Below are 16898 nucleotides of genomic sequence, written 5' to 3' on the forward strand. Positions count from 1 at the left end.
GAATTATGAAGGTGGAAACTTTAAAAAAATCACCTGTATAATAATTATTTGTGTTTGTTATCGATTCGAATCGAAATAAATTGTATGTTTTTAAAAGGATTATGAAGTCTGTATTGGGAAAAATAAATTTATCAATATGATTGTATTAAAATAATTTTTTATTAAAAATAAATAACAATAAAAAATAATAATATAATCTTAAGTATTTAAAAAAAAAATAGACAAATAATTAATGATAACAGCCAAATAGTCTCATGATAAAAAATATAGAAATCAATCAAAAATATTTTGATCAAGGACTGCAATTATTATTAATTATTAATGGCATTGCTAACTTAATATTCATTAGACATGAAATATTTCATTGAATTAATTAAAGTGGTTCGGCTGTTTGAGCAAGTACGCTGAATGTCCATTTTTTTGCAGTAAAAGATAGTTCAAAGTCTCTTGATCACAACATTAACTTACGACGCTTTCCAAACAGGGAACATAAAAAAATTTTGATTTTTGACGCTATTACGATATTTTTAAAGCATTATTCTTACAGTTACGTCATACAAATTGCCTAGTTTACGATATTTTTTGAGTATTTTCTTACATTCACGTCATACAAATTGCCTAGTTGACACAAGACAGCCGAAACACTTTAATAATGTACTATTTCAGGATTCATATTAGACAAGCATTATTGTTCTGTTTGGAAATTTATACAACCACTTGCACCATAGATGCTTTTCCTTTTCCATGATGAAGAAAATCATTTTGAATCTGTGAAAGAGTTTTACCTTTTGTTTCCCGAACACAAAAAATGGTAAAGATTATACCTCCAATCATTATTATAAAACATATCCAAAATGTTACAAACAAATCAAGATTTTCCGAAATAACCGAAAATAATTTTGTTACAGTAAATGAAGAAAACGAACCGTACATCGTAGCTATTATTGCCGCATTACCTTTTAAATTCGTGGGAAATAATTCACTTAAGAAAATGTACGATAATGATCCAACACCAATGGGTTGGGCTGTCATGAAAAACATTATTGATACTAATGGTAACCAATTAATGGACGTTACATTACATTCAATAAAATTTTTCAAGAAGAAAAATAGTCCTACAAAGAACAGGGCTACGGCACAGCCAAAAGTTGAAGTGAGTAGCAATGGTTTACGACCGAAGCGATCCACAAAGAAAGCGGAAAACATTCCTGATAATAATTGAACGACACCACATATAATCGCTGCAAGTGCTGCTGGGATATTTGATCCAGTTTCTTCAAAAATTTGTTGCATAAATGATTGTATTGCTGCGATACCACTGAAATGTTGAATTGTTTTGACACCTGTAACAAAAGTTAGAATTCATTTTCAACGATTCAATTCCAACATTTTATATACCATGACAACAAATTGTATTTCATTTTTTATTGGAACTATGTGTTCCTTATCGCACGTTATGATTTGTTTGCTGGTTGGGAGGTTAAACCAAAAAGAAACTAAAACTTTTTTAATCGATTCAGCTTGCCATGAATTTTGAGAATATTTTGAAAATAATTTACAATCTGTCAATTTATATTTTTTGTCCAAAATTTATGTTTTTCATTCAAAAAAATGAGTTGAGAGTTATCAGAAGAAGTTAAATATTGGTCAGCTAAATTGCGATATTTGAAGTATAAATAAGTTAGCCCAATTGGTCACAATTTGCCCATAATTGGTCAGCAACTTTGATCAATTGGTCAGCAATTCTGCCATTTCAACTAGCAGCTTAAAATTTCAAGGTCAACTTAAATTTTTTAGTACCCAAGTTGCGATATTTGAGGAATAAAAAAATCAGCCCAATTGGTTTTACACGGTTTTACTCCGTTTTTAATATAATTTTACTCTCTTTTCATTGTGGAAAATAGTTCATGGAGTGGCCTCTTCATACTGGCTGAGGGCGGTTCCTATGGTCTAAGTATGCCCACCCCAGGAAAGCCACTGTAACCTACCCTAACCACAGTGGCAAATGCCCTAATATAATATAATAAAAACTTACCTAAAACAATAATCAAAGCTTTTCGAGTCATCGGTTGTTTAAATAATTCAAGAACTGATGTTTTATTCTCCATTTCAGCCACAACACTACGTTGCATCGCGTCCAATTCATTTTCTAGATTCTTATCATCTGTTAAACCACGAAACTTTAATAAACATTTCATAGCTTCGTCTCGTCTACCTTGCCGTAATCTGTAATATGGTGTTTCGGGCATCCAATAAAATGTTGCAAAAAATATAATCGGAATGGTCGATAAAATTATTACAAATGCACCGTTCGATACATATGGACCAACGCACAAGGAAAATAGCACGCCACAATTATTCATGAACATTACCAAAGTTCCAACTCGACCACGAATATCTGGTTCACATATTTCACCAATGTATAAAGCACAAACCTGAAATTCAAATTCACATTGAGAATTGCAAAAATTATTAGCAATTAATATAAAAAAAAGGGAAGGTTTGGTTTTTTGATATCGGAAATTGGGGAAAAAAGGTCCAAGTAAAACATCACACTCCCGGATATATACCACTAATATTTGAACTATGTTCCTTATCGCACATCATAATTTGTTTGCTGGTTAGGACGTAAAACCAAAAAATGTGCAACAATTTGTGTGTTTTTTAAAAAGCACAAAATGATCTTACAAAATTGAACATGAGCATAATCAATCATTCAAACCAGCAGAAAAAATCAAAGCAAATCTGAGTAAAAAAAGTAAGTACTACATTTATAATGCACGAAGATACGACAGGAACATAGTTCCTACCGGGAGTCCCACGACACCTCTTGTTTTTTTTTAAAATTAGGCACTTACTGCTCCACCAACAGCAACACCACCACCCGATATCAATCTGGCAGCAAATAAAGCATAACAACTGTATGAAAAATATGTTATGATCCATCCAACCAAATATATCGGTCCAGCTAATAGTAATGTAAAACGTCGTCCTAATATATCCGCAAATTTTCCAGCAAATATAGCCCACGGTACACCTGCTAATGTTAAAAATGAAACAGCCCAGGCCCAATCACTTTCTGAGCATTCGAATGGTGTATCTCCATCGTTTAATTTAATTTGTGTTGGTGAAGCCCATCCAATACATGTTCCAGCCATAAACATTACAATTGTGGCTGAAATAAACAAAATGATACCAAATTAGGTCTTTATAGAAAAAGAAACAACATTTATTGGAAAAGTTTTTCAAAGAGTGTCTAGATTTCGCAGAAACAACGATAAGAAATAACAATTTTGAAGACTTACCTAAAAAACCAGCCATATACTGATTTCGTTGATGTGGTGTTTCTAATACAAATGTTAGTCTTGATATTACAGACACTTTTTTCTGTTTTCCTTCCATTTTTGTACGAAAACTATTCCAGAAAGTTTTAACAAAATTATGTATAAATTTCCAAACAGTCCAATAATGAATATAAAATACGAATTATAATGAATTCAAAGTTAAACTTTTTCTCATTTAACGCGATTTAGTTATTATTTACGTTTTACTTTGATGACAAAAACTTTTTCGCGTAATATTTCCATTTTTAGAATATTAAATCAACAAAAATTTTAACCGAAATTTACGAGATTTTTTATACCGAAGGTCTTATGTAATAAGACAAGTATTCAATCAGGTATAAAATTATTTAATTCAACTAATACGTATACACTGATTTTATATTATATATAATTTTTTTTTAAAACAATCTAATGATTTGCTAATGTCCACTTATAAATATAATCTGATTACATTCTTCGCTTATCGGTAATGATGTAAACTTCTATTATGGATTGTATATAAGGTGAAAGAAAAAAAGTTTATATTTCACCAAAATTTTTCATTTTTAGACCAGCCGTTAGAAAAAGTCTCAAGAAGGCATTTCGTGTATTGAAAATAGATTCAGTCCCAGGTCCATTGCTATCAGTGCATACTAACAGGTAAAATGGTAACTCTATAAAGTTATATTCTAGAAAATCGCACGTAAAAAATCCATAAACCCATATATATGGCAGAACGGCCATTTTTTGAAATAGATAAATTAATAAAAATTGAGAAACATTTCTGGCCTTTATCAAATAATCTCCATAATGATCGCACAAACGTTACACACTCCTGCCGCACATTTATCCTCTACTCTCTGCTCCCAAATGCCCGAAAAACAGTAACATGGTTTGATTGTTAATAGTCAGGAAGTGATATGTCTGCTAGCATTTTGTATCATTTTATGGTCTGTAGCTCGGAAACTACTCGTTAAAAATTTTTGTGGCTGTGACAGCTTTTGATCAGAATGATCCAAAGAATATTTTAGGGTGGGTTAAAAAAATTTGCATATCTAATATTGCGGGATCCTTTTAATTATTCACGCTATTGAAAATGTTAGAAGTTTATTTTCTTATCAAACACGAAGCTGCTTGCCTATTATGAAAAAAAGCAACTTTTACGCCATGGCTACTGTACACAGAACCATATCATAATTGCTTATCAAGAAGTACCTACTTCATTACCCAATTTAATTTGAAATATATAGATTAATTTTTAAATGAACACGTCACACACAGGATACTCAAAATATCTTAAAGATATGATGTTAATTATTATTTTTAATGCCAGTATGATAAGATTCATAGGTACTAAAAAAAATAAAATCAGATATTAACTGGTAAGAAAGTTATCAGATGATGTTAATAAATTTATCAGGAATCTGTAATCTGCATGCAGTTTATTAGCTATCAATACGTTGTTATTGACTGGAAAATAAAACAATATTAGAAAATTACTTGGCTGCTAATAGTTAGCTTTTCTATGTGGAGATTTTGCGACACAAATCTTAATTTGAAGGTATTTAGTTTAAGGAAGAATGTCAATTATGTGTGTGTGACTCCACAGTTGTGTTATATATACACAACTGATATCGATTACGTAATCGATCTTTACTTAAACGATTACGTAATCATCACTGTCTACACAATGTAGTATTTCAACAATTCACTCAGTCAATTGTTTGTTTTCACTAGTTTTTAATTTAACTTAATTTTAAATAAAAATGCTCCTTGTACTTAAGGTAAGGTTTCCTAAATATGCAGCGGTAAGATTTTATTACATTATAATGTAGTCAGATTTGTAACTAATTTCCAATTGGTGTTTTTCAAAAAACGTCATTCGCTATTACATCATCTGTTACATAAACACTGAAAATAGGAATTCTTTCTAATTTGTTGCATACAACGTTGAACGTATTATACAGAATGTGCGATTTAAATGTAGGCATATAAATATCACGAGTATGACAGAATACATGCGTTAGGCAATGCATCTAAGTAAGAGGTGTTATATAACATGTGTTGAAGCTTCGATATGCGTTGAGATAGTTGTAAGACGCTTGGAGAGTGGGAGTTTCTTAATTGAATAGATGAACTACAACAGATAAGCCACGATAAAAGTCACTTTTGCAATTTCATATAACATCTTTAATACCTCTTACTTAGATGCATTGCTTAACGCATGTACTCTGTCATACTGGTGATATTTATATGCCTAGATGTAAATCGAACATTCTGTATATGAAAGAGCACATCTGAGAGTATTCATGAACTTCTAAGAATTATTTCTCTTAAGTCAAGGATACGATACATTCCACAACAATAAATTAAATATTTTTATAATATAATTTTACATTTTTCTATTATTGACGTTTGTTTATAAAAATTATTATTATAAATCATGGTATTTCATCCACGTGACCCTTACCCTTTTCTACCAATGTTCTTGTATAAAGAGTTCCTAGAACTTAACTTAAGGAGACTCTCATTTTCAAACAACGAACAAGAAATTATCCCTAAGAATTTTTCGAAATTTTCAAAAACAAAATTTTTTTATGATTTTGAGATAGTCTATACAGTGTGTGTCTTTTTTAAGTTGGCATATACTTGAAACTCGATAAATCAATTTAGTCGCGGAAAATACTTGAAAGGGAAAATTATAGTTTCAAAGGCACACATCTTATACCGGCATCGAATTCGATCCAAATTTTTAGGTTCAATTAAAACCTCACTCTGATTCATAACTGACAAACATTTAATGACCGCCTTAAATCAGAAAGTTGTTCTTTATACATAAGCTAACATTTTTTGTTTGAAAAGTTTTTTTAAAAATAGTTTAGACAGTAATTGATGGAAAAATTTTGGAACAAAAAATGGTTTTAATAGAAAAACAAACCACTTTTAATGGATTTCTTGGAAATTTTTTTTCGAAGAGTTTCGAGAGAGAATTTTGCAATAACAATTATACGATACAATAATAATTTTGGATAAAACTTTTCAGTCCGTTTTTGCCTAAACTGTACGGTTTGCGGAAAGTTGTTTCGAACAAAATTGTTGTTTTAATCAATAACAACTTTCTAATTTAAAGTGTTCATCTATCGATTACCATTTATGGAGTAGATTGAACTTTTCATTGAGCTTAAAAACCTAGGTCAAGTTTTTTCACACTCAATTTTAAAAAAGCCCTGTATAAAACTTATTTGGAATATGTTATTGTGGAATTATTGTAGCTCTATTTTTTTCGCGACCTTTTTTTCCTTCAACTGCAATAGCAATAAGGAAGTTTTAATTCAAATGGATTAAAATTTATTACCCATACCAGATCATGAATATTCATTAATAAATAATTTACTTTAGTAGGTTTTACTTATTGTGTAATTATTATCAATAATGTTTTTTCTAAACATAATTTACATAATATTGTTGTATGAAATCCTTCGATTTCAACTTACAGATTACATGTTCATGCTAAAAAGTCCTTTGTGAGAAAAATTCATATCGATTCTCTGAACGGTTTAAGAGAAATTACCTATCAAAGTCAGTGTTAGTTAACTTCTCTTAAACTTCACTAAACAATTTCAAAAATTTACGAAAATTTCGAACTTATCGCAAGTTTTCTCTGGATTTTTTTTTTTCTAGAATGTTTCATAAAACCACTAGTTGAAATTAACTTGAAAAGAATCAACACGCTTTTTTTTTATAGTTATGGAGAAAATGATCACCAAATTTAAGTTGCGCCCTCACGGGTAAACACAGTGATTACGAAAGAATGCTTCAAATAAAAGTTGTTTATTTTTTTATAAGGAATAACTTTTATATTTAAACTTTTGTTCTATCTCTAACGGTTTACAAGATAGATACTTTTTCATTTTTGATTGAATGAACAAAAAAATTCCCATTCTAAAATTGGCATATCTCGGTCAATTTTGAAGCTAGAAAGTCGAAAAATAAACGAAAATATGCACAAATACTTCATCTAGAATTAAAACCCCCAACTACCCCTCAAAAAAGAGACTTAAGAACGCTCCTGAAAGGTTGACTTTTTTTTACAAAGTATTTACAACCTAATAAATATAATTTTATCTTTATTACCATGATATTCGATTTAATAGACTATATAGAAATTTTCGCATAGCAATTGAAATAACTTTTTTTTTTTAAATAAATATTCTGCCGGTACATTAAGATTCTATCAGAAAATCTGCTATTTATTATAATTTAACAGTAAAGGCAAGAAGCAACTAAATAGTTGATTAAGAAAAAGTAGTTTTTTAACTTTTATTAAATTGATTTGCATATAAAATAAATTTGATATTTTTTTACAAAAGCAATATGTTTCTAATATTATTTTCAATTATATTCATTTTATTTATTGTTTTTGATACAATATTTCGTTTCCAAAATCGAAAACTTAGTCTGTTAGCAAAACAAGTACCGGGTCCATGGGGTTTACCGTTTTTAGGAATGTGGTATACAGTTATCGACGGACCTAAAGGTAAATATTCATTATTCCTTATTATATTTTTTCCATTATTACTTATACCTTTCGGTTAAAATTGATGTTTATTTATGATACTAAGACAAATAACTTGTCGAGTAATCTCGAATTTTTTTTTTTTTGTCAACATTAACTATAACTTTTTATTATTAATAATAATAATAATTATTTTAATTCTTTAATATTTTAGGATTTTTAAGATTAACATCAAATCTAGTGAAAAAATATGGTAATATATGTCGGGCATGGATGGGATACAGTTTGTATCTGGTTGTATCGAAACCTGAAGATATTGAGGTACAATTTTACATTTTTTTTTTTTTTAATTTTGTTAACAGGCTTTAGTACTATGTAACCCTATCGACTTTGTCAAAAAAAAGTTGTCAACCTTGGAATCTAACGGAATTTTTGCTGAATTTTTTTACAAAACCTTTATTTTGATAGTATAAATGTTGCCTCAAAAGTTACATATGATCACGTGTGTGCGTCCTTAGATGTTCAAGATCAGGGGCGTAGGAGCCGTATCGGCAGGGTGGGCAGCTGCCCACCCAGGAATTTCCCTGGGTGGGCCATGCCCCTTTGTTGAAGAGATTAAAAATTTTATTGCTCTATTAAAATTTCGTGTAGGATAATTTTAAGGGCAAAACAATAGTTTTTCACTAACAATTGACCTTTCTAGTCTAAGAGAGGATTAGATGACTCATCGATAATCCTCTGGATAGTACTTTTGATGGTTTGTAACTGATGCATATTTTTACCTTCGGATTAACAACTTATTTTTAGAATTTATTGTTTTTCATAGCCAATAGGACAACCAAAATGGACACCTTTATTGTCACTATTGTAAGTATCTCCTGTTTAAACAATCGTCCAACTACTTTAAAAGCATGCATCGTGCGAGTTTACTTCAGTTTATCTTGTTCAAGTGCACTGTTAGTTACAAATTAAAAGTTAAAATTGTGTCTTGTGTCTTAAGGGTGTTCTATACATATTTTTTATCAATGTATTAAATTTTAGATCGTTTTTCCTACCAATCTGTTGAACCAAATATTATTTCAATTTGAAATTTGGATATGTTGTACTACTTTCAAATCTACCTGTTATGTCTAGCTTCATTTTTCAAAATTTTCATTAATTTCCCCAATTTTCATTTTCAAAACGAATATATAATTAAATTCGAAAAAATTCAAGATAGCCTTAACATAGCAAATAGCATTTGCAAAGTATACATTTGCAAAAATTTCAAAATTTTCCTTTACTTTTCATTATTGGTAGGAAAAATACTTTCAATTTTATATATTTTTACAATTCTCCTTCCTATCTACAATATAAGCAATAAAACGTTGTGTGTGTATGTGTATTCAATTTCTCCTCGTTTAGTTAGGTCTGTTTAAACTTGTATTGTTCAACAGTACTCGAAGCTGTACTGTTGAACGCGACTAAAGGTTTAGTTGGCGACGAAACCAAGCTCGCGTAAGAACTCGGTGTCTTTGCTGAAGATTTTAATATTAGCAGATTGCATGCTCAACTTTTTCTGCTCCAAAGCGTGCCCGATATTGCAAGTTCCAACTGTTCCGAATTGAGCGAAAAACTCGCGAATCTACCGTCGACAACCAGGGATATGTTAGATGAAGTAATTTTACTGATAATTTTGATCCTAACCGTGCCTGCGTCTGCCGCGACTTCTGAACGATCTTTTAGCGCTTTGAGAAGATTGAAAACTTATTTAAGAAATTCGATGTCCCAAAAGCGCCTCACACACCTTTTGCTATTACATGTACATAAAGAACTTACAGCTGCTTTAGATTTAAATATTATAATGAAAGAATTTGTGGCACGGTCAGAAAAACGCAAATCTGTGTTTAGCAAAATCTAGGTTTAAGGTTGAAAAAATGTGAAGTATTATTTAAGACTTTTGTATTGACTTTTTAATTTTAGCAAGCACTTGTATAGTGTAAAAGTTTGTAAAAACTAAAAATGTAATTAGATACATTGTATAAATAAAAGTGAAGAAAATGAAAAGAAAAATTTTGCAAAAATTATTTACAACTAACAAAAACTGTCTGGTATAATATCAATTAACAATCACAAACATATTTTATACAAAATTATTATCATCGAATATTTAGGGGGGGGAGGTAAAAATTTCGAACCTGCCACCCAGCAAAAATTTCGTTCCTACGCCCCTGTTCAAGATCAAAGGTCGCGAAAAAAAGATTTTTTTAAAAATATCTCGTTTCCTTTTGCTACAATCGTATTAACATTTATTATAAAAAAAGTAGAGGATAAATAAAATTTTCTACCACTTTTGTTTGAAATTTTTTTATACGTTCAACCGTTTTTGAAATAGAATTTTTGTATACGTTTAACCGTTTTTTGAAATGGGTCAATATTTATAAATATAAGGTATTAAAAAAATCGTTAATCAAGAAAACATTTGAGAATCTTTAGCTTTCGGAGAAAATGCGACTTAACAAGTGAAAACAAACAATTGACTGAGTTAATTGTTGAAATACCATGCATAGTCAGTGTTGATTTCTTTATCACATTACACATACAAACATGTGACACATACATAACTGATAATCAAGTATAGTACATATTATAAAATTTCCGCCTAATTGGCGCCGGTAAACAGTGATGTTTACGAAAAAATGTTTCAAACAAAAGTTGTTTAATTTTTGATAAGGAACATTTTTTACATTTAAACTTTTGTTCTATCTCTAACGGTTTACAAGATGTGTCCTACGGACCCAAGACCCAATTGACCTATGATGCTCATTTACGAACTTGACCTCACTTTTTACGTCCTGAGTACGCTGTATATTTCATATATACATGGTATAAAAAATTCATGAGCCAAAAGTTTTCAACGTCAATGACATATTTGCCTGTGTTCATGCCTACAATTATCGATAAATATTTTCAGTTAATAATTCGCTCAGGTTAATAAGAGCAGACGCTATTTGGCACGGTATTTTAGCCTGTTATAGTATATAGAAGTCGTACCAGACCTATTCTCAATAGAATTAATAAAAATTATTATATTTTAGGCAATATTAACCAATAGTGTTGAAAAAGATTATTATTTGAAATTTACATCAATATTTGCTGGCGATGGACTTTTTATAGCTCCTGGTAAATTGACTCAATAACTTCACTATATATATTTTACGAACTTTCTTAACGAAAGAAAATCAATTTTTTTAGCACAGATATGGAAACACCGTCGTAAATTAATTAATCCAACATTTAATACAAAAATTGTTAATAGTTTTCATAAAAAAATGGTTGCGAAAAGTAATGTGTTGTGTAAAAAATTAGAAACACGAACTAGCGAAGATAAATATTTTGATTGTTACGATTCTTTATTCGCTTGTACTTTAGATATTCTGTTTGGTAAGTAAAATATTTCAAAAAATTAATTTTTATTAAAAACTCTTTGAAAATACAAGTTTTACCACGTTAAAGTTTAAACTTGTGTTTTGAGTTACTTGTACCTTATTTTCAATTTTGATGATGAATTTTGTTATAACTTCATGAATGTATATGAAAAACAAGTGAAAACAAACAATTGACTGAGTTAATTGTTGAAATACCATGTATAGATAGTGTTAATTATGCTGTCACATTACACATACATACATGTCACTCACATATAACTGATATACCCATATAATACTACAATTTGCGCTCTCATGGGTAAACAGTGATGTTTACGAAAAAATGTTTCCAACAAAAGTTTATTTTTTTATAAGGAACATTTTTTACATTTAAACTTTTGTTCTATCTCTTACGGTTTACAAAATGGGTCCTAGGGACCCAAGACCCAATTCACCTAGGTTGCTCATTTACGAACTCGACCTCACTTTTTACGTCCTCAGCACGCTATAAAAATTTCAGCTTGATATCTCTTTTCGTTTTTTAGTAATCGTGATGACAGACGGACAAACGACAAACAGACAATCGGAAATGGACTAATTAGGTGATTTTATGAACACCTATACCAAAATTTTGTTCATAGCATCAATATTTTTAATCGTTACAAACTTGGGACTAAACTTAGTATACCTTGGTATTTTTCATATACATATGGTATAATAAGCATACAATTTTTCGATATCTACCTTGATTTTCGAAATATTGAAAGTTAAAGTTGTATAAAAAACAAAAAATCAATCTTTTTATCCAAAATTGCCCTGGCGCTTATACATCTTTCAGATAATAAAATATAAAAATAATCAAGAAATTTTCCCACCCATTCAGTCGAGCAAAGCGGTAAGTTTAAAGTGAAAACTTTCTAATAAGCTATATTAAGTTAATTGACATGATGCAATTGAAACCATGTTTACAAATCTGAATCCTGTCTATAATGGGATTTTCTAAAACGTATATTTTAGCTAATAATTAATAAAATTGACTTTTTTTAATTAATTAAGACTCAAATGAAATTATTTTATTATTCGCACACGCTATGGGAATTTAAAAAACAGGAAATAACTTGTTAATATTAAAATTTTTATTGATGTAGGCAGGTAATGCAACTATTTATTTATGTATAATTACATATTTAAATTAGCTGATCAAGTAATTAATCAGAAATTGATTATAAAATACCTGTTGATCATTGTTTAATGAGTCCGAATATGGCGGAATTGAGCATTCAGTTCTTTAGTGGATAATCTCTATAAGTACACAGTAGCTTATGTATCTTGAAGAGAACAAGGAAAAACTAACAATTGAATGAGTTAATTGTTTTCGAACATTTACGCAAGTATTTTCTATATTTTTTTTTCGTTTTTTGAGAAACTTTCAAACGACCACTGATTGAAGTTTAACTGATTGAAGGTTTAAGAGATGGGTCGTATAGTCCAAAGACCCAATTGACCTATGTTGATCATTTACGAACTCGACCTAACTTTTAAGGCCCTAAGCATTCCTAAGCAGATCCTAAACAAATTTTAGCTTGATATCTCTTATAGAGGAAGATGTACTATTAAAAAACTATTAGCGAGAAAATTGAGTCCGAAGATAGAACGCAGCCAAGTCGCAAAAAAAAAGCGGAAAAAAGTTATTTAAAAGTTAATGGCGTTGAAAGGGTTAATTTCGCGAATGGGCCAAATCAGATTTAAGGTCTCCAAACAACCCCCTATTGAACGAATGAATAAAAATATCTAATGTCACAAACTTTTATAAAATTTCAAAATTCTGATCTAATTATGTGTATCAAATAGAGTTTGTTTTTCAAGAAAATGTTACCTAAGAAGTTTTCTTTGTTCAAGAAACCAATTTGGATTTCTCAGTTGACTTTCAAAATGGACAACTTCCATATTATTTAAAATATATGAAAAGGTAAATTTATTTTCAAAATAAAATTGATACAGTAGAGTTTCAGAAAAAAACTGAGACTCTACTGTATCTGCTTCCAAAAACATTTTTCTAATTATGTATTTCAAATTGTTTTTAGAATAACACGTTTGGTAGTTTTGTGGATGGGAAAATTTTGGTTGCACACAAATATTACTTTTAACCATTCAAATTTTGGCAAAAAACTCATGCAAGAAACTCAATACATGAAAAGAATTTCATCGAATATTATTCAAGAGAAAACTTTAGAAATTAGAAAGAAATTGTCTGATGCAAATTATACAGGTATTACATAATTATTCGATAGTTTTTATATAGTAGTTAAACCACCCGCTTCGCTGAGCAACTGAAATTTTAAATATCATCTGTTAAAAAAATTTAAGTTTCTATGGTTTTTACACTCGATTTTCTGCTGGTTCGAACTTTATATATATAGCTTCATAACCATTATTTCAAATTTTTCGTACAACAATTTAAATATCGTTTCAGATTTTCGATTTATAAAAAAGCATTCCTAACATACTTCTTGTGAGAGGAATAATTCTTTTCTGTAAAGATTATAAGCCACATGAAGTTAAGAAAACCTTAGTAATATGACATTATAGCAAACATTAATCTATATTTGTGAATAAAATTCAGTTTCCAGTTGTCACTTGCTACTTATTGTCGTTGCTTATAGCATGAAGTGAGGACGCAGGGTGTTGATTTGCTTGAAAATATCCCATAATGCCACCAAATATGCCAAAATCTAAATATAACTATTAATTTCAATTTTTTTATAGGAAATAAAATTCAAAAACCTTTTTTAGAGCATATAATATATGCTAAAGAATCTGGTTTTCCAATATCGGAAACGAGCGTTGTCAATGAAGTGGATACAATGATTATCGCTGGTAGTGACACAACCGCATACGTAATGAGTTTTGCATTAATGGCTTTAGGAGTTTTACAAGATATACAAGTTAGTATTATACCTATTTCCTGAGTGAAATTGATCTGAAATCTGCCCTTTTTAGAAATTTATTAAAATTTCTTCTCCTTATCTTTAGGATAAAGTTCATGAGGAAATCATTAGTGTTTTTGGAAATAGCGATAGAGAATGTACACTGGATGATATCAAATCAATGCAATATTTAGAAATGGTTATAAAAGAGACAATGAGATTATTTGCTCCTACTCCATTACTGGCACGAAAAGTAACTACCGACGTTCAATTGCGTAAGTTAAGCCAATTTAAAACAAGTGAAAACAAACAATTGACTGAGTTAATTGTTGAAATACCCTGTATAGAAAGTGTTGAGTGTCAGTGCTTGCATTATTTTTTTATAAATTAGAAAAGTTTAAATGGTGCCAAAGTTATCAGATACTTTTTGAATATCTGTCCCTATCAAAAAGCTTATGCAAATAGAGAACTCCAGGACCTAAAACTTTACGAGAGGGGGCGATATTTACGAGAGGGAAGACTGCCAAAATCTCTATGCATCATATGATTATGACATATGATTATGACAAGCACACAAGGGAACTCACTGCCAAAAACTCTTTGGTCCCAATATTTTATTCTCATTAATATTATTAAAAAAAAACAACTTTTAAATAATTTTAGCAAATGTAATAGTACCTGCCAACACGAACTGTATCATTTGTGTACTAGAATTACATCGATCTTCGGACATTTATCCAGATCCATTGAAGTTTGAGCCTAATCGATTTTTACCTGAAGAAACAGCAAAGAGACATCCATACGCATATATACCTTTTGGTGGTGGAGCAAGAGGTTGTATAGGTAAGTTTACAACTTTTGATGGTAGCAGAGTTATCAAGAAAAATATAAATAATTGGAACTATATTAGTTTAATACAGCGATATAAACCTTGACGCATAGACCAATAAAATAATTAAATTATCTATTTTTAGGTCCAAAATTCGCATATTTATCAATGAAAATAATTTTAACATCAATTTTACGAAAATATAAAATATACTCTGATGTAAACTTAGAAAATATAGAATTAAAAATGGAATTATTTTTAAAACCTGTAAATGGTTTTCGTATCAGATTAGAGACACGATAAAAATAACATAAATTAATTGTATTTTTTTAGTTTAATTTATTTTGTATGATTTTTTTTATTTAAATAAAAAAATATTATACATGTAATTAACAAAATCGTGCAGTAAATATATGCATTATTCCAGGATATCACTCGCTGCAGGTCACGGTGTAAAAAAAAAAACCCTATCCTAGTAAAATACTGCTAGCATAAGAACATATCAACAGCGTTATCCCCATCAAACTCTGCAACTCTTGTTTAAGCTATTTTTTATTGGTTAACAACAATTGAGCTATTAGTCATTTAGTTTCTTGCTAGTCTTCTTAATCCAATCTGCAATATCTTTATTTGTTAGTCGAGCAAATAATCCAGCCACTGGCTCTGTTCTATTTGATGAACAATAAGCTGGGCCCTTGGAAAGAATACCAAATACCTTACGACGATCTGATGAACCAACTACAAAAGGTCCACCAGAATCACCAACACACGCTCCGTAATTTTCAGTTCGTGTATATATTGTGCAAAAATTTTGTTCACCAAATAATTTTGGAAATTCTTCTTTGCATAATACATCTTGTGATATTTCAAGCTCAATACGTCTTAAAAAAGAACTGGGCTGATTCCCTGGCTGAAACTAAGAAAAGTAAAGAATAAATTAATGAATTTCAAATATTTTATTTTTAGAGTCAAAATTTTCCAAACGCTTATTCCTACATTTTCTGATATTAATGGATATAGGGTACTATCGAGGGAAAAAGTAATTATGAAATTTGATAAAAATTAAAATTTATGTAGAAAGAAATATACTTAAATATTCTGATTTTGAGTCATAAAAGCACATTATTGTTTTATTACATTAAAATTAAAAGTTGCCATGATGTGACATCATACAGGTAAAAATAATGTGCATTAATTACTAATTAGTTGATGGCTTTCATAGTAATTGTAGGTTATGTTATTATCAATTTTATTTATACATATAATAGATGGCTGAAGAGATTATGGCAAGAAAGTGTGTTTATTTTGCCGAATAAATTTTTTGTGTCTTTTTGTTAGGAAAATCTATATTTTCAATCATTGGAGATATCCTGATATATAATTAATTTTTCCCTGGTTAGACTTTATTGCAAAACTCCAAATACTTTCTTAATTCAAAATTAATTTGACTTACAGCACCCCATCCAAGTAATGTTCCCGTTTTCATATAACCAGGCTTTGTAAAATCAACAGTAGTTATACTTATTGGTCCAGTTTTTTCTGAATATGTTAACTTCTGGTTGAGCTGAAAATTTATTTTAAGAGCACATATTTTTAAGAGCATTATCTCTATTTTTCATCATTTTCAACTTGCCAGCTAGACTATACCTTAAGCAATGCAACATCATATTTTGTAAATTTTGGATGTAATTTGATATTTTTTGCGGGTACTATTAGATTTGGGGGTTTCTCTTCCAAAAATGTTGAGCCGTGGTATAACATCAAAGAATTATTGTAATAATAAGTCTCGAGAACACAATGTGCAGCAGTTAGAATTATTCTTGTTTTCAATATTACTCCACTACAAGAATACCCATACGAACCATCATGTCCAAGCGTGTAAAGTTGAACCTGAAT

At 29.7% G+C, this 16898-nt stretch overlaps 3 protein-coding genes across 3 annotated transcripts; 1 reads left to right on the forward strand and 2 right to left on the reverse strand.

Moving 5' to 3' along the window:
- Positions 1-297: 297 nt before the first annotated feature.
- Positions 298-3658, reverse strand: LOC123295212 (facilitated trehalose transporter Tret1-like). The gene is made up of 4 exons (XM_044876465.1): positions 3306-3658; positions 2859-3175; positions 2036-2435; positions 298-1343 (listed from the first exon to the last, which is right to left on the reverse strand). The coding sequence occupies exons 1-4, from the start codon at positions 3400-3402 to the stop codon at positions 706-708; spliced, it is 1452 nt and encodes a 483-aa protein (XP_044732400.1). The 5' UTR covers positions 3403-3658; the 3' UTR covers positions 298-705.
- Positions 3659-7668: 4010 nt separating this feature from the next.
- LOC123294967 (cytochrome P450 4C1-like) lies at positions 7669-15305 on the forward strand. The gene is made up of 10 exons (XM_044876156.1): positions 7669-7860; positions 8054-8160; positions 10917-11001; positions 11074-11262; positions 13146-13215; positions 13331-13515; positions 14013-14191; positions 14280-14448; positions 14837-15016; positions 15148-15305. Exons 1-10 carry the CDS (start codon positions 7698-7700, stop codon positions 15303-15305), a joined length of 1485 nt encoding a protein of 494 aa, XP_044732091.1. The 5' UTR covers positions 7669-7697.
- A 274-nt stretch (positions 15306-15579) lies between these two features.
- Positions 15580-16496, reverse strand: LOC123294969 (chymotrypsin-1-like). Its single transcript, XM_044876158.1, has 2 exons — positions 16456-16496; positions 15580-15918 (listed from the first exon to the last, which is right to left on the reverse strand). The coding sequence occupies exons 1-2, from the start codon at positions 16486-16488 to the stop codon at positions 15580-15582; spliced, it is 372 nt and encodes a 123-aa protein (XP_044732093.1). The 5' UTR covers positions 16489-16496.
- Between the last annotated feature and the right edge of the window lie 402 nt (positions 16497-16898).

The sequence above is a fragment of the Chrysoperla carnea genome, chromosome 3 (genome assembly GCF_905475395.1).
Source record: "Chrysoperla carnea chromosome 3, inChrCarn1.1, whole genome shotgun sequence".
Taxonomy (NCBI): domain Eukaryota; kingdom Metazoa; phylum Arthropoda; class Insecta; order Neuroptera; family Chrysopidae; genus Chrysoperla; species Chrysoperla carnea.